The sequence below is a fragment of the Cydia pomonella genome, chromosome 1, assembly GCF_033807575.1.
Source record: "Cydia pomonella isolate Wapato2018A chromosome 1, ilCydPomo1, whole genome shotgun sequence".
NCBI classification, from domain to species: Eukaryota; Metazoa; Arthropoda; class Insecta; order Lepidoptera; family Tortricidae; genus Cydia; species Cydia pomonella.
This window is the reverse complement of record NC_084703.1, coordinates 40,455,524-40,474,752: the sequence shown is the minus strand read 5'-3', so window position 1 is coordinate 40,474,752 and position 19,229 is coordinate 40,455,524. Positions and strand designations below refer to the sequence as shown.

Below are 19,229 nucleotides of genomic sequence, written 5' to 3'. Positions count from 1 at the left end.
TGTTTTTAAATGTTTTTTTTTTCTTATCTTAAACGTCCGTCATTTCATAACCGATTTGGTTTTTTTTTTTTTATTGAAAAGTATTATCTTCAAGATTGGTCCCATTTTGGCCATAATTCAGTTCTGATGATGGGTTCTTTCACGAATTGAGGGAAGTCTTCAAATCATATACGCATACTTATAGCGATTTTTGTATTTTTATCAACAAATCAAGCATTTGAATTTAAGTATTGCTACTTGCTGCAATAGAAACTACCTATACTGGTGAAAATCAGAATGGAACTCCTCAGCGACAAGTATTTTAGGTCTTTGGACTACTTGTAATAGTTATGAGATGCACTATGACTACTACTACTGCTATGGTACGATCACGTCTGAATATATCGATACGGACAAAGTGCCAAAAATATGTAGACACTACCCTAATATATGGCCCATAAAGGCATGTATACATATTTTTGGAACTTCGATCGTGTCGAGGTTTTCAGACGTGACTGTACTATTATGGGCGTTTCTACTAAAGCCAAGAGTTCCAATCTAAAAATATTAAATGATGCTTTCCTATAAAACACCAAAATCACCACTGTAAGTGTTTATATAATAAAATAATAAAGGTCATCGATTTCGTCTGAGCAATTCGAATCAGGGATGGTATATTTTAATCTTAGGCACAGTCAGCGTCAAATATATAGTGACGGTAAAAATGGCCAAATATATTTGAACACACCTTTATTACTTTTTAAATAAGGATGTATACCGACATATTTGGCGACTTTATCTGTCACTTTATATATATATATTATATATATATATTTTTTAGTTTATTTCACAAATCACAATATACAATGTACTTATAATTAAAGTTTCGCCAAACTGTAAAACAGTTTGTTGGCGATTATGCGTTGCGATATGATGTTGAGTGCTTATCCCTTAGTGATACAAGGGGAATATGTTTCGCCATCATTTCGACTATTACAAAAAAAAACAAATTTACAATAACAGTTTTGAATGATTCGCGGTTAGTTTCACTAGACTTAAATCGACCGGGATATAAACCGTGATTACCCGTGTATACCCGTGATCACGGTTTATATCCCGGTCGATTTAAGTCTAGTTAATTCAATTTTGCTTCATTTTGGACACCTGTCTATCCTCTCTATCTCTCTCTCTCTATCCTGGCGTGGCGTACACAAAAGCCCTTATTTACACTAGTCTTGAAGGTATTTTTAAAATATGCAAATATATTCCAAATAGTTAAGTTTTGGTTATTGATTTGAAGACTAATCTCATTTTGCGAAGGACAATTTAATTTGAACCTTGAAGTGAATTGTTAAGGTTGAAACTCATTAACACGTATGTGATCGATAAATCGTACCTACATACTTTTCTCAGTATGCCTGGAAAGCGGTAAAATTTGGTTGTATGTATGGGCACTGTGGCCAATTGGCCATTAACTAAATAAATAAATATATAATATGCAATAGCACAATAAAGTTCAACATTATCCTAAAATCATGTTTGTATTTGCATCGATGACTATTGCATACAGCAAGAACCGCTGACCATGAATTGCAGTCAATTATTAAGAATGTAAGTTGCTAAATAAAAATATGAAGATTAAAACTGATAGTCTTCTTTTTAATATAAATATAACATGTTAAGTTTTTATAAACAAAGCATGGAAACTCACCTCGTCATGTAAAATATTTGCGTAGTGATAAAGATGTGCTGAATACGATGAATATCAGCAACGGAGTGTAAATGTTTGATCTGTCTCGCGCAAGTGCCGGGAACGACTAACTTTTTACTGATCAAGGAAAAAATAATACTTTCATATTACTTTATAAAAATAATTTATTTAATACTGCCAATACTATCTTTTGTTGCTTAAATCTAACGGCAAGTCTAGGCGCGGGGCTTTTTTGTCAAGCGGGTTACTCTCCCGTTTGGTGCATTTCAAGTTTAACGGCATATCCGACACTGACTTCACTTCCGCAGTCTCCATTACTTTTGGGAAAGCTTCGATCCGGGGTTCCTCGTACGTGTATATTTTCTCCCCGATTGCTGGTCTTAGTACTGGATAGCTGACGCCGTTGCAGTAATAGCTTCTGTAGGCGTGCTCATACATCTGCGTGTACTCTACATACGACATTTCGTTAATAGGCAATCTCAACGGGTACATAGTTTCCAGTGGTCTTGGGTATACTGGCTCCAAAATGGGTGGGTATGGCGCGGTCGGTATCGTATCGCTCATGGGTAGGATAGGATTGTAAGGTGGTATAGTAGGTGAAGTATTTCTTGGTGGAGAATACTGGATACGCATTGGTGATGTGGACTGTATGTTGTTATAAGAGAAGCTGTTTTCCTTTGCCGGCGAGCTGGCTTCGGGGCTGTGCGGTTCCGGCGTGTGTTTGGACGTGAAGTGTTTGTAGGTTTTGACGTGTTTCCTCAGGCTGGACGGGTCCGTGTACCTCTTGTTGCAGCCGGGAACTTTGCAGCAGTATGGCTTATCTACTGTATGGGTTCGCGTGTGTTTGAAGCGGTCGCTTGAGTTTGAGTATGCCTTGCCGCAACCCTGTTGGCAAAAAATACACTTTTAGCTATAATATTTCTAGCCCGTAGTTAAATTACATTTGATTTGCAAACATACATTGTTTGTTTATATATATTGTGCTGTTATCTTTTCGCAACTTGTAAAAAAGCGTAAGGCCTGAATGAACTGGTTATTTTATGAAATTGTCACTTTGAGGTGAGGGAAGATAAAAGGCACAGGCACTATTTAGATTCATGTGAAGTAAATAAAACCTTGTAAAATGATATAATTACCTCATAAGGGCAGACGTAGGGCTTTTCACCCGAGTGTGATCTTAGATGGATCTTAAGGTTCTCTGCCCTGGAGAAACTCTTGCTGCATTGGTTGCACGTGTGCGGTCGCTCGTTCGTGTGTGTCCTTATGTGCACGAGCATCTTGTACCTGTAGACAAACAAACGCAAATTCAGTGATACCTTCATTGAGATATGAGATATTTGTATAACAACTTCTGCCCGCGACTTTGTCACCGTGGAATGATGATGTGATGATTGATAAAAACTATCCTAGGTATCACAGACAAATTTACTTTCGCATTTATATCATATATATTATGCATATTATATAATATATTAAAAGGGATGTATAGCGGACGCGGTAGTGTTCTTATCAGTGAGCTTGAGCTTGTTACTGAAAATCGCATGGCAGCTGTACGACAACAAAATAAAAATAAAGTCTTTTGTTTTAACCTTTAATCGTCAAGGATTCTTTATTTTGAGCTATCAAACTCACCGTGCCTTCAGTGTAACCAATGTCAAAACAACATAAGTTTAAACTTATTTACTGTGAAGCTGCGGTCGTAGCGCTACGCCGTAGCCGGTTTAAGTTTCCGAGCAAAACGTCTGCACCGAAGAGCTTTGTACTTTGCAAATAGATACTAACCGCGCATTGAATCCTCTCTGAGGCCTGGTGCAGTCGCGCCAGCCGCAATAAAAGAGGCCATCCCTGTGCGCGAGCGCGTGTGCGCGCGCGACGTGCGCGGACAGCCGCGCGACGCTGCCGAAGTGCGCGCCGCAGCCGCGCCAGCCGCACGCAACCTCCTGCGGCTCGCGCTCTGGCGACGACCCTCCCGACGACGACTCCTCGTCAATCTGTATAAACAAAACACCGTCGTTACATTCTTGATTGAGATTCATAAAGGACATAATTCGGCAGGGATGTCGTGCGAGATATGTCCTTGCAATAGAATCACACTAGTGAAAAACGGGTATGTAAAGGGAAATGAATTGGAAATGTGAGGATACTCCGGATTCAACAATATAATGAGAGAAATTCCTACTAATATGTGGTGCCAAAATCTAAGAGAGAAATATATATTTTAATATATTAATGAATAATCTGGGAAGTGTCAAAAAATACCTGTGTTTGTACTGCAGGTAACATCACTGGTCTAGCAATGTAGGGCGCGAAACGGTCGGCGGGCATCCACCGTTGCACCCTGCACCCCTCCCCGGCCACCTCTGGTCTCCATTGCGGAAAAACTAACATTATGGATCACTATCGCTCCAATATTAGAACGTGGTCACCGTTCGGCATACACCGATACAATGGTGGCTAGCGCGCGCGGTGCTTACTTATAAAACATCTCCGAGTGACAACGTGCTGATAAGCGGACGTATCCCCCGCGAATATGCTTAACGTTCCCCTTGGGTAAACTGGTTAAAACTATACCGATCTGTATGGCGTGCGGTTAATGAGCTTGTTTTGTTATTGCTGTTGTTTCGATTATCATTTGCGGTTTGTAATAGGGGCTATATTTGTACAGCAGAGTTGTAAAGGACGGTTAGCGAGCGCCCCGTGGTAGTGTGGCCGAGTGTTATCGGCAGCCGCCTGCTGCGGCCGCCGGCCAGTTATTACCAGTCTGATAGGCCGTAGTTCAATAGGTGACTGATACGCATTCAGTGTGAAACGATCTCGAGCTGGTTCTTAGTATGAATCCCTTTATGGTTGCATCGGTTTAGTTTAAAGTCCACTCGCACTCGCGCTAGGGCTAGGTAATTAATGACGACATTAATGAAATTAGGTAATTCATTAATTAATTTATTTTTTATTAAAAATTATATCAGACCTAACATTAACGATCACAACATTTGGCATTATTCTCAAAACATAAATTCAGACTTCGTGTAAATATTAAGCATTCCAACATGTTCTATGTTCATGAATATGAGGCATACATTATTTTCTATATTTACTTATTTTCAGGAGTATAATTTCGCTATATTTTTTTTTAAATTGCCGTCATATTTTTCGGTTTCATTTCGTACAGACTTATAACTCTATCGGCGCCGTCGGTATAGGCAAAATTCTTGTTAAATCAAAATACCTTTGGACTTTGCCACAAACATTATATAATTATCTCTTGATCTAAAGATTAATTGAAAATAAGCATTGTCATTGGTATATAACTGCGTAGCTGAAAACAAACTTGCACAATTATTTAAGTACCTATTTTATTATTGAAAAATAAATAAATTAGATTATAAAATTTTATGATTTAATATTGAGCTAAGTCCAAATGAAAACACAGAAATAAAATAAGACCCGGATAAAAAGTATACCAACATTAGTTTTACAGTTGAGCTTTTATCTTGTCTATTCCTGTCAGTAATTCATAGTCTTTTTCGTAAATATGTATGGGAAATTAGGCTTTTTTGTCGTTTATGCTGGGTAAGCCGGAGCTTGGTTAGCTGTTTTTTCTAGACTCGTCGCATATTGTGCTTAGATGTCCCGAAAAACGCAAATAATTGTTTTATGAACGCCCGAGTTGCTTCCTTCTTATGGGTGGTATATTTGCTAAGCCAAGCTATAAGTCCCTTCCAATAAAACTACGCTGGGTAGATATGTATACTCAACCAAAAAAAAAAAGTCTCGGGCCCTCATAGAATATTGATAATTAGAAAGTGTGCCAGGATAAGATTTTGATTTACAAACAGTAGGTACCTATTTCTGATATGCCGTCACGCGTGCCATTAAAACGTCTATACCTAGTTAACTTCTACATAGGGCTCCAAAATCGCCTTCTGCGTTAAGCTTATCCTCATTGGAGTCATTGGTTTGCTTTAGCTAAGACATTTGGGCCAAGGTGAATTAGTGACGACTGACTTATTCTGAAATATGAGGGACATTCTTATTTTACCTACTAATTTTAGCTTCAGGCACACGAGGGAGGTATGCCTATTATTATCTGTTGTCTATATTATCATTAAACTAGCTGTCTACAATACCTTGCCTGATTTTTTTTTTGTAAAATAATACTTCAGCTATATATATCGCAGACCGATTGGTCACTGACGTCACTGTCAAATCTGTCTACACGGGTAGGTACTCTAGATAAGGGATTATTTCGTAAGGCCATCGGAAAATTTAGGTAGCCACGTAAGGACCGTCTGGGACGGTTATCTAATCACGTGCAGATCTGCTGGTCCCCGCGTGCAGTCGGTCTTCCGAAACCGCGATCCTAACAATATCAGCTTTAATCCATTCGACAATGATAAAGCAATGTTGCTCTGTAAATAGCGGATCCTAGTGCAAATATGGTGTAAAATACTGCGTCATCAGATACCTAGTTCGTGTTTGAACTAGCAAAACCGACAGCGTTATCGGTACAGTGTCAAGCGAGAGTGTGTGCGTTGTGTGTGAGCGAGTGTGCGCACGGCCCCCTGCGGCCGGTGGCGGCGTGCGCGCCGGTTTCAGCCGGCTCGCTTATCGCGCCGTCTGCGACGACGTGAACATAATAAACGTATGAACAATTCAAGAAAGTATTAAATTGCGACATAATATTAAGAACATTACACAAGTCGACAATATACACTTGTGTGCTGAGAAATAATTCATGGTGAATTATTACTGGTCAATCACGATTCGGACAAGTGTAAGTAGGTATCATCAAAATGTCGAAGCTAAAAATAGGATAACTATCAACATGTGATAAGCATTTCTTGGATTTGTTTTTGTCTTGACTACGTTCTGAAATTAAACAAGTAGGTATACACTAGGTACCTATTTATGAATCCAGAGCTTCGGTTTTAAAATGTTCCACAACGTATTCCGCAACATATCCGTTTAAAATGAAATCATAAAATTGTATATACAGATGGCAAATCCATAGGGTTGGGATAAGTAGGTACTTTTTCATAAAGGTCAGCTGCAACTGCTGCCAGCAAGAATTTTACACTTATAGAAAGAAAATAGAAATAGAACATATATATTTGGAAATAAAACATTGTATATAAAAACAAGAAACAACAATAGATAGTGGTTTAATCGGATACTAAATATCTGTGGTGGCGGCCTTAGGGGGTGGCGAGCAGGGCAGTCGCCCGGGGCCGAGCCTCGCATCAACCCGATCACATGTTTACAAGGGCCTCGTCGCAGAGCAAATTGTTACATAGAAAAAAACACGTGTTAAATGATACCTTAAGCCCCCTCCAGACTATGCGCGCGAATCGCGAACATACCGCGACGTTGACGTAGACTCAACACTCGCACAACTTCACGGCGATTTCGCAGTTTGGTTCGCGGCAAGATGGCGCCGAAGCGTCAGCTGATCGGATTTAGTTTGCGGCAAGGCACTCACTTCAAACTGGGAACTGTCAAATTGATTTTTGGTTGATCAAGTTCGCACCTATTCGCACCGAATATAACCAAGTAGCCGCCATAGAAGGTTACGACAGTTTAACAGATTAACCGACTCGTGAGCGAATCGCGGCGCGAATCGATTGCGAGTGTGGAGTCTTGCAAGTTCGCGCTTCGCGTCTCCTTTGACGCGGGCCAAATACCGACAGTAAACGGGGAATAAGGCGCGAAGACGTGAACAATCTGCGAAATCGACACGAAGGCCCTCCACACTCACGATCGCGGCTTCGCGCCTCGATTCGCGCACGAGTGTGGAGGGCCCTTAAGACACTAGTTTGACACTGACATATTCGCTAGCGTGTGCGTAACTTTTCTATATGCATCTCGCTCGTACTCGCATATTAGTGCGAGCGAAATGTATAGGAAGTAAGTTACGCAGACTTTAGCGAATATGACAGTTTGAAACTGCTAAGGTAGTCGTGGCAAGGGGTGGATTGGATAGCTTATAGGATTAAGACGAAAATGGAGGACCCGTGCGAAATAGTTTTTCATAGAAACGTAGCACTCATTTTCCTCTCTGGATATTAATATTATAGAAAATATTTAGACGAAATGTGTTTGTTTATCAATCATGTAAATATATTTTCCATAATTTCAATATCCAGAGAGGAAAATGGGGACTACGTATGTATGGTAAAGCAGCCGTCCTTAAGAGCCCATTAACGTGCTCACTGGCGCCACTGCTAAATAATTGTGATTATTTAAATTTAACGATAGATATTAAAAAAGGGGGCCGCTACGTACTGTATTTTATATTTTAGTACCTTTTGAATACATCAGAATAGTTTATGCGTTACTGGATTCGTCAATCTAGGCGCCCAAAGTTAAAACGGCCGTTTTTGTTTTGAGTTCGTAAATCGACGAATCCAGCAACATAAAAACTATTAGGATGTATTCAAAAGGGGTCTCTATTGTTTCCCATAAAGTTTTAAGTCATAATGTATTGTTTGTCCGCATTTTCGTTAGTCATAATTTGGTTTTTCTCAGAAACGCGTAACTTTTCAGGATTGCCATAAAACAAACCTAACCTAACCTAACCTATCTATAGGATAATCTAAGGAAATTCCTGAAAAGTTAACGGTTTCAGAGTTATGACTAATGATAATATGACTATCATTACATTATGACTTTCAATAATTATGTCAAACAAAGGGATCCGATTCAAAAGTTACTTATAGATAATAAAAAATACAGTACGTAGCGGCCCCCTTTTTTAAATATCTGTTGTTAAATTTAAATAATTACAATTATTTTCCAGTGGCGCTAGTGAGCACGTTGATGGGCTCACCGCGAACCACGTTCGACGTGTTGCCTCTCTGTTACTGTCACACTTGTAAATTCGTACGTAAGTATGACAGGGAGGCAACACGTCGAACGTGGTTCGCGGTAGGCCTTCAGTACACGTGTCGCGATAACATTAAAAGGTGCGCGTGTAAAACCTGCAGTTGCAAATGTTGCTCACGAGTCAAGCAAAGCTGGACCCTTTGTCCATGTGTTTGTTATATAATAATATTATTATACTAATTTTGGTTTTCATTTTTTTGTTATAATTATCGATTTATAAATATTGACATTGTTACTAGGTATTGTTGTATGAAATGTACATATACTTAGAGTAAATTCATGTTAGTCATTAAGTATTTATAGTAAAATATTCACGCCGTAAGACGACATAATTGAGCTGGACTAATATTTCGATGTCACTTTCTAGCAAATAAATACAAATAATTATAGGCACGTGAAAGGATTTTCTTAATTGTTCGCCACGAGTTAAGCTGTTGTCGATGGCGGTGTTTACTAGCCTGTGCGATATCTATTGGACAGGCCGCGGGGCGGACGGACGGTTCAACCCAGCCGGTATGGTCCGGTTGCGGTTATCGCACACTCGTACTTCATTTCATCACGCAAATATTGTTGTCTAATTGGATGCATCTTATGCTGTAGCTGCGTATGAAACTCACAATCTTGTTCAGCCCCACGCCCCGAAATGGAAAATTAAGCGTTGATAATACCTATAATAGCAACAGTTATAAATAGGGATACATTTCTTCACCTTCGCTCGTCGCTAGCCTATCGGTGTTCTATCGGATACATTTCGGGGAGTGCGCACAGGAACTGCACGACCTGATCCCACCTTCCCCTTTCCATCATCGGACATTCAGGCGTGGGGAGCGAATGCACCCGTTCGTAGTAAATGTTCCATTTGTTCGCACGAAACGGATTGCCTCCTCTTTTTTGGTACGGACGGATAAAGCATGGAATGCGCTCCCGCCATCTGTATTCCCTGATAAATATGACCTCGGTCTCTTTAAAGCAAGAGTGAATAGGCTACTACTGAACCGGTGAGCTCCATCTTAGGCCCTGTCTTCACTTTCCATCAGGTGTGACTAGAGCCAATCGCCGATCAGTTTTTTAATAAATAAAAAAACTTAATCCATTGCAATAAGGTGAAAAAATGTATACATATTTATGAACTCGACTGTACCTACTTGAATATTGTTATTAAAGATAGAGCACGAGATAAACTATAGAGTCTATTTTTGTTTTTAGGGTTCCGTAGTCAACTGTGGGTACCCATATAGTTTCATACAATACATTATACAAAAATAACCCTATTCCCAATTTGTTTGTCCTATTTTTACGTAAACTAAAGTACAGTGTTTGTTTTATTTCGTCCTAAGTATACATGATTAATCGTGTTTTAATAATAAATATAAAACTAACTGCTTGTCTTTTCCTTTCCACGGATAAATAATTGAAATTATCCAGGTGAATAATGTAGGCTGGTCATTTCGTTACTACGGTCAAGGACCGTAAATACCTACCTTAGTAGCGAGAGTGGACACATAAGTTCACTAAAGTGTAGGATTAGGGATTTTAGTGTTAGGGGGTAGGTATACATACATTTAGAAGCTTATCTTTACATAACATCTGATCACTTTTCGACATAGCCTAATGGTCTCGTTTTGCAATATTTTACATGAAATATTTTGGTGGGATCAATTACAACTATTAGGCTTTGTTCTAGCCCCGCCCGCTTAGTATTCATGCTAAAACATGGTAAAGATGAGTCTAGTGAAAAAAAAAAGATTAGATATTAAAACGTGTGACAAAAATAAACCAGTGGAAATATATTCTACGGGTAAAGCATACGCATGTAAATGAAACAGATTGGTGAAAAATTACATTGGTAAAGATGCGAATGGAACTAAAAATACTGGAGATTTTTTTTGTGGAATTCATCTATACCTGCAGTCGGAAAAAGTAGAAGAATAAATATTTTGTAGCGAGTTTTTTTGTCAATGGGGTAGGTTAGATTTAGGTCGTCCAAGTCGGCTAACCCTCTATAAAAGGGCCAAAAAATTTTAGCATCGAAAAAAAATTTTTCTACGTTTTCTTTCACACGATACTGAATATGCACTTATACCAGGGTTTTTTTAAAGGTCCGCAGTAGGTCAGTTACTCTAAACATACTTATTAGGAAATCTTGTAGTAAACTTGACGAGACCTATGTGTAATTGAAACTTATAATAATAGTAAATTTTAAAATAGATTAAAACAAGGGTTTTTATTCATTTCCTAAAATATTTTTTGACAGAGGCCGTGAAATTGTTTGAATTGTTAAAGTGGTCCGTGACTGCAATAAGTATTTTTATTACACCTTGTATATTTGGCGTCCCATATTGGTTCTCACGTTGCGCCGACTATAATCATCGGGTTAATCGTGCCTTATCATGACTGTGACAAATCAATATAAGAGTAAAATAGTTATTAAATAGTAGTAAAAATCAGGCAAGAAAATAGGGATATTTTTTTCCAGTATCACTTAAAATAAGTAATAACAACGAGCTTATATTACGAGTAATGATTGTTTATGATTCTTTTCGAAGAACGTATTTGCATTGGTCGATGTCAAAGTCTAACGACGTATTCTAGCTTATCTAGAGTCTAAATTCCATTCCAACAATCCGTTTGCCATTTCATGCACTGGTTTATTTATGTTACCTTCTCTTAAACTGACTTAATCTGGACTGACGAGCGTTTAATGCCTACTTTACACGATTATGAGACGTGCGTATGCGTATATTAACTTCTCTCCTGTTCTACACACTGATTTTCGTCTCACATGCGTGGATGCAGTTTAATAGGTAGTAGTTTATGCATAATGCCTAATTATGTACAGTTACATACACACATTTGACATATTATAAGCTCTCTATGATGTGTTCAGGAACCGCATGTCGCGACCGGCAATGCAGCATCGTTTCTCCGTCACATGAGGTGGCGTCTCCGAAATATCTTGTCAGTGTACACGAAAGTTTTGCTATAGTAGTATAAAGAACAAAACAAAAGTTATTTCTGGCACAAGAGAACTAAGTTCGTTTTTAATACGAGTGCTTACCGGGAACCAATTTTATCAACATTTTTTTTAATAAATCAGTGCAATGTTTGCGGCGTTTAAACTTTTTGGAATGAACGTAGCCTACTTCATACTAGCTACTACTAGAGTTTATACTATTAGATGAATCAAAATTTTATTAGGAGACCGAAAGAGATCTAGGGGCCTACCGCCAAAACGGAAATTCGCAAATAGCGTGGATCTTTCTCTTTTACTCTCACTAAGACGTAATTAGAGTCACAGAAAAAAATGCCCGCAATTGACGAACTTCGATTTTCGCGGTTATAGCCCTGGTCGTTAGCGGTACGACAAGAACGGATAGGGTAGTGAAAATCGTGTAAGGGCGTGTCCGCCGGAAAAAGCCCCGTTCTATCCCAAAATTGGCTACATATTTTAAAACTTCATAAGGACAAAAAAAAAAGAATAGCACACGGCAATCACGGCATTTCCGACCGACAAAGTAAATAATACGAGATCGATCAAGCACTGTACTTTCTTGCCACGCAGGCGATGAATTCGTTTTCTGGACGAAAAACTTCGTATTACAGAAACCTCACAATGCTCAAAATGATCGTTTGTGGGCAGCAAACATACAAGACATTCCAGGTAATCAGAGGAATGACCTTATTCCAAAGTGCACCGTCAGTACCTAATGGTTTGGAGAGCAGTTTGTAGGCTCATTTTCTTTGGTATTTATTGAAAAAGTTATCAATGAGTGCTATCAAACATAAGTCTTTGATAAAAATGTTGGCTCAAATATAAGAATGATGCTCGGAAATTACCTATAGTAGATAATGGAACAGGAACCGGTAATGGGACATAAAACCACAAATTTTGTAAAATAAGTAACTAAAACTACTTTATAAGTACTGGCAACCTTTTACCATAAACAAGAGTTATAGAGCATCTTAAGTTTGATGTTTCATTAAATTTGCTTTTTTCTTAAGAAATTGGCGCCAAGCCAAAAGTTGTCGTGGAACTGAAAAAAATATCAGTAAGAATTCTTAAGAACTCCGCTAAGAGAGGTGAGTACGTATTTTAAATTATAATAATATATTTACTTCGTGTAAATTATAATGAGTTTGTTATTTGCATTAACCATGAGATTAGGGATACAACACATTATGTTGTTACTCCAGAGATGTAATTTTTTTTTGACATTTTGTCCAATCCCATTGTAGGAGCTACCTCCTATGATGGGACAATCTTATACAATGATGCTTGCCATGCCGTAATTTCATGTTTTAAGAATACATAAGTAAAATGTAGTTAAAAACATGTCAACCATTTTAAAATTTCACGTTTGTGGCAGTATGGTATGATAGTCAGCAGCATTACTGCAGCAATATTGCAACGCGACATTACTGCTGGCCGCATTTTTGAGGCAGCAATGCAGTCGGCAGTCATATCGCACTGCAATACTGCTGCAGTAATGCTGGTGCAGTCTGAATACGAACGGTACTTTAGGGTCTTGTTTAGATGGCGCCCAAACCCGCATGGGATTTTAGCTAAATTGCGGAATTCTGCCGACTGATCAAATACCGCAATGTAATTCATCTCGTATGCGACTTCTCTCATAGTCTAAATGAGCCCTAATATATTGAATTGTAGAATTAGATACATTTATTTTAAATTAATAATCGTTGTTCCTATTCTCATTCTAATATTTCAGATCGCTAGGGTCATGTACTCATGCCTATTATAGGGGACCCATCACTGGTTCCTTTCCATCACTGGAGCTTTATGGTCCATGACTGGAGATAAAAAACATAGTTTTAATTTGTTGATTATGTGGAAACGAATTGCAGTATATTTTGTACAATACGCCTGAAACATAAAAGACGGATAGGACATTCAACTTTTAATACGCTAAGCTAAGGAGTAGAATTTTTACTTGTATTAGGGAAATGTCACAAATGCTACAAATTTGCTCTTATATATTCCATGACTGGTGCCGTTACCCTAATTATTTTCAACAAGACGGGGCTCCATGCGTCACAAAAAATTCAATTTAAGCGTGGTGTCAGGCGAAATTAGCGGATTTCATGCACATAAATGAAAGGCCCCCAACTTCTTCGGATTAAAATGTACTTAACTTTTTTATATGTATGAAATTATGAATTCGGAGCATTAAAAAAAGTTACTGTAAAAATTTGGGACGAAATGCCGACGGCGGCAGTGCATGCTGAGTGTGATGGATTCGAAAAACGTTTGAAGCTGGTGCGGAAGGTAAAAGGTGGAGTCATCCCCAAACATTTATTATAAATTTTTTAATTGTTTTTTTTTTTAATATTCACCCATTTACCTATAAACATTTTCCAGTTTTTCAGTTGCGATTTCTGCCATTCGGAATGTTTGCCTTCCCCAAAAGCATTTCTAACCATTCACATATTTTCCCATTATACCTATTTATCGCCCACTTGCACTGCTAAGCATAGGCCTCTCTTCTAGTACGCTACTTGTCCCGATCCTGAGCTAATCTCATCCAGAAATGACCCGCAATCTTCTGAATGTCGTCCATACAACTAAAAAATATGTCATTAAGTCATATGCACCAAAAACGATATTTATACGTCAAACCATTATTTAAAATCAATCTAAAAAAAATCTAAATAGTTATATTTATAGAGTCAATTGGCTATTACATATCTAGTTAGGTAGAGAATTGTACTCGTACGAGTATTATGATTGCGTGAATATGTCAAATATGATTTAAAACTTGTGTTTAGTCAATTCACTATGAGTATTACGCCTAATTGATAGGCTTATATTCTAAAACAATGTTAATGTCCTCTGCGGGTCTGGGTTTTCCCGCGATGATGATGATTGAGCCGGAATGGTATTTTTTTCACATTTTCCTTCACCGATCTTTGTTTTTTTCACTATGAAAAAATATAAAAAATTGTTTTGGAATGTACAATTTGAGCTCTTTCAAATGATATTTCACTTGACCTAAGTAATTACTACTTGTCTTTGAAATTTTGCCCCCTCTTCATAATAGGAATTTACCATAGATAATAAAAAAAATAAAAAAGAACACTTTCAATGTGTCTGGGTTAGCGATATTCATAAATATTCTAAATCTCAAATCGATAGCTTACGTAGTTCTAGGATATTTAGAAATATGACAGAGAGACGGACGGACGGAAAGGGTTCCTTTTGTACCTTTTTGGTACGGAATCCTAAAAATATAAGAAAATCCTCACAAGTCACAACATTATTTAAATTAGTTAAACTTACTTTAATATGAAATTACTCAAAATCGTGTATTATACTGTAACAATGCATTATGTACACTTATACCTAATGTACATCGTATATCATATACATATCGTCATATAGTCATCGTTTTATACGGAACTGATAACTCTGATAATGAAACTACATTTTTTTGTGATAATATTAGTACACGGACATGCGAATGTTCTGTAGTACCTACCTGTTGTATATTATATTTCTATCTATCAGCTTACAATTCAAAGACCACACACACACAGGTTTAGTGGGAGTAAAAAATCCTTAATAGTTTTTTTCACAAACTTGCAATGAAATGTTGACATGACCTATTTCGAATTAGGTCCGGAAATACCACATATCCGGTGCGATGAGTGAAGATGATATGTATGTAGGATTTCATACAGCCTTACACACCTAGGCCTGTAAGGCAACCTTCTTTTGTTTTTAAACGTCAAATTGTGACACGTCTTGTCTTGTTATTCAACCATAAAAAACATATAAGCAAAATTCTGCCATTACCTTTTTTAAAAATATTTTTGTACTTTTTAGGGTTCCGTAGCCAAATGGCATAAAACGGAACCCTTATAGTTTCGCCATGTCCGTCTGTCTGTCTGTCTGTCTGTCTGTCTGTCCGAGGCTTTGCTCCGTGGTCGTTAGTGCTAGAAAGCTGAAATTTAGCATTGATATATAAATAAATAAAGCCGACAAAGTCGTACAATAAAATCTAAAAATTTAATTTTTTTTAGGGTACCTCCCCTACACGTAAAGTGGGGGTGAAATTTTTTTTTCGCTTCAACCCTAGAGTGTGGGGTATCGTTGGAAAGGTCTTTCAAAACTAATAGGGGTTTTCAAAAAACATTTTTTGATAAAGTGAATATATTCGGAGATAATCGCTCCGAAAGAAAAAAAAATGTGTCCCCCCCCCTCTAACTTTTGAACCATAGGTCCAAAAAATATGACAAAAATCGTGAAAGTAGAGCTTAAGAAAGACATTAAATGAAAACTATAGCGGACATGATCAGTTTAGCTGTTTTTGAGTTATCGCAAAAAAAATTCCCTTCATAGTAAAAAGACTTACTTTAATTAGGTACTGATTATGCAAATTTGCCTATTTGTTTAACTCGGGTGAAAGGTACCGTTTCATCCCTTGGTTAACAATTTACTATACTTTAAGCTCCAGTTTAGCTTATTGTGACGGAAGAGTAACTACGGTACGGAACCCTACACTGAGCGTGGCCCGACATGCTCTTGGCCGGTTTTTTTATCATTATTTTAGGGTTTCCTGATTATTTTTGCGTTACGACGCATGGTTTAAGAGATACAGCCCTATAAAGATAATCAAATTTTCGTTCCCCTGTTGGTAACCAGAAAGTAAAAATTTAAAACACAAAAAAAGGAAAAAAAGCGTAATGGCGTGCGTCGTAGCGCCAAAATAATTAAATATTTGTTCCCCTTCAATATCCCACGCACTGAATAACCTATCATATTAGGACATGAAACAGTCATCATCATCATCCTATTTTTATTATTATTTCGTTGCAGTTTTTAGATAAGCACTATACAAATCTCGGCGAGAAACGGGGTTGCCAGCCGCGTATCCCTATAGGACCTCGCTACGCTCAGCCGTCTATATCTACTTGGCCTGGACCCTTCGTTTCCCGGCCTCTATAGTAATGTACTATTTTTTTTTTGCTATAATTTAACTTAAGTACACTAATAATTTTACAATTAAATCTTTCCAATTGCCATAATTTAACATTTGATGGCAATATGCGCCCATGTGTATCAAAAGACAATTTGAAAATAATTTGTCACCGACGACCAATAACTGGTAAATCTTTAAATTAATGTTCCTATTTATTATAATTGATTTTAAACAAATTTAAAATGTATTATGGTTTTTACAGGCAATGAAAATGTTTGTGACATCTTATACAGGGAAAAAGGGACATGTGTTTCTCTTGACCCGGTATTACTAGACTCACTTCCCCCAGTTGACATATCTTAGGTTATATTTTTTCCACTATCAATAAAACTACAAATGAACGGTATTTCAATAAAATAACGCCAAGGAAACGGAACATTATGTATAACCTTGCACTTACCTTGAACATCAGCTCCTAAACACTTTTATTTATTAATTTTGCAGAAGCAGAAATATAACTCATAACATAACATAGATTTTTTTTGGCATACCCCCCTTTCTTACATATGTGATCTACCCCCATATTTTTTAGAAACAATGTTGCCAGCCTATAAGTACTATCTTACCGACTGGGTAACATCGCGTTACAACGTTTAGTTTTTGATTTCTAACATATAGGTTCACTTTTCCCGTAAACCAAGTTACCCCACCTGACCTTATATACTTATACGTAGCACCGCCCACAATCTTTCGGCTTTAGAATAGAATATAAATCTTTATTGCGAAACCATGGTACATAATAGTTGTTAGATTAAAGAGTGTTAGTGAAAACACATGGCACATTGCAAATAATCTTACATCTAGGTAGTTTCTGAACGGTAGGACTAGTATATATCATGTAATCTTTGCCTTAAGGTTGACTGGTAGGGAATGCCTCTTGGCATTAAGTCCGCCTTTTTTACGACAAGTTTTCTTTTGTGCAATAAAGTTTAAATAAATAAATAATGTAAACCAAGAATAATTCTTTAAACTCAAGCTATAAATGTGTTATAAATACTTTCAAAATGTTATATTATAAGTATTTTCTTTCTTTGATTTTTGATTTAAAAAGTTAAAATATGAATGATTTGATGACTGATTAAATATTTTTCAGGTATTAACAGCGGTCACAACTGCTTTGTACCACAGTGGGTCCACGGGTATTCTTTTACCCGTTGTCCCACCGTTTTAAACAGTAAATTAACGCTCCGTAGCGAACGAAACGCAACCATCACTGTCGCACTAATATGGAAGAGCGATAGAGATAGATGACTACGATACGCCACGGAGCGTCCACGATTGGCACGTTGGCTACGCGGCCAGGGGTCTACGGGCAATTTTAATTTAACCATGGTCCCACCGCACTGTTTCTTTTCAAAAAACGTTTCCTTCACAACTTAACTAGAACTTAATAGGTATCTATTGATTTTCGACGTCCGTGACAACATACCAAATGAATGCTATTAAATAAATATTTAAATATTAAATCCAAATGAATGCTACTATGCTAGTTTTGGTGTGGTGAAGAATCGCCCTGGCTAGCAAAGTCTTACTTGCTCGGGTATCAATATTATATATCGGGGCAAAGTTGTTAGTTTAATAACAACTTTGCCCCGTTATTACGTTTTCAAGTAGCCCCCACGTCTCCCAAATGGTTCCTCACCGGTATTTAGTCTTCATAAAGATTTAGTTCTTATTTCTTTATTCTATTATCAAAAATATTGTAACGGAGGCAATTGTAAAGGACTAATAAGAGCAATTTCCATTTACAAGTTTTTTTACACGTCCGAGAAAAGCACTTACATTGATATTTTTTATGGGAAATAAACAAAATATATCATAAAATTAGGTTTTCCTAATATTATTAGTAGAAAAACTTTTATCAAGTTTGGATTAGGGTTCTTAAATTGATTCGAACGGAAGTCGGTTGGTACAGTCAGCGTCAAATACTTTGTAGCAACCAAAGTGGCCAAATAGTTCGGTACACCATATATTTAGTATGGTGTACCGAACTATTTGGCCACTTTGACTGCTACAAAGTATTTGACGCTGACTGTACAAAAATCTAGTAACGTATCCACTGGGGAAAACATCTTTACTCGTAATTTAGGGTTAGCAAATAATATATTTATAACAAAATCAGTGATCACTTACCATTTCATCTGTCACCACGTTATTCGACGTCACAATTTTTTTGAAGAGCCCTACCACCGCCGGCAATCAAAGCTATTGTGACGTCGAGTTTCCCGCCAAAAGCGGCGCTGCCGACCACACGCGAACTGCGCCAAAATAAAAATTCCAAAATAGCTGCCATAATGCCGCGATGGAATTAAAATAGGCGCGCGTACGCAGCCAATCGTTTCATAGGATACAATTAGTGCCTATTATTGATGTACCTACTACCTATTGTTTCACTAGGAAAGAAAGATGATAGTAGGTATTTGTTAAGTTATAAGAATTATATAATGCAGCTTTGTGCTACTTGGAATGGTTACTATTGATTCTCGTCTCGTTAACAATGTATTGTATCCATACCGCCCGCCCTTATAGCACAATTAATCCAGTAACTTTGTCGACTTTTGCAGTGAGGTTCATTTGCGTCAAATCCGGTAGTTCTGATTTTTCGCAAAGTTGTTTATGAAGTTGGCTCAATAAATAATCCAAGTTTGTGACCTCGAGTG

At 37.5% G+C, this 19,229-nt stretch overlaps 1 protein-coding gene across 2 annotated transcripts; it reads right to left on the bottom strand.

The window, feature by feature from the left end:
• Nucleotides 1-1,836: 1,836 nt before the first annotated feature.
• LOC133523296 (zinc finger protein GLIS2 homolog) lies at nt 1,837-16,993 on the bottom strand. Of its 2 annotated transcripts, none has more exons than XM_061858810.1 (4): nt 16,970-16,993; nt 3,473-3,681; nt 2,827-2,974; nt 1,837-2,575 (listed from the first exon to the last, which is right to left on the bottom strand). In XM_061858810.1, exons 1-4 carry the CDS (start codon nt 16,976-16,978, stop codon nt 1,874-1,876), a joined length of 1,068 nt encoding a protein of 355 aa, XP_061714794.1. In that variant the 5' UTR covers nt 16,979-16,993; the 3' UTR covers nt 1,837-1,873. The 2 variants fall into 2 exon arrangements, with proteins under 2 accessions (XP_061714794.1, XP_061714787.1); XM_061858803.1 differs by lacking the exon at nt 16,970-16,993 and adding an exon at nt 3,950-4,168.
• Between the last annotated feature and the right edge of the window lie 2,236 nt (nt 16,994-19,229).

Coding starts and splice junctions, on each gene's coding strand:
- LOC133523296 (XM_061858803.1), bottom strand. CDS start 4,078: ATGTTAGTTTTTCCGCAATGGAGACCAGAGGTGGCCGGGGAGGGGTGC. Junction 3,682..3,949: donor TACCTGCAGTACAAACACAG/GTATTTTTTGAC, acceptor TTGTTTATACAG/ATTGACGAGGAGTCGTCGTC. Junction 2,576..2,826: donor CCTACGTCTGCCCTTATGAG/GTAATTATATCA, acceptor TTTTGCCAACAG/GGTTGCGGCAAGGCATACTC.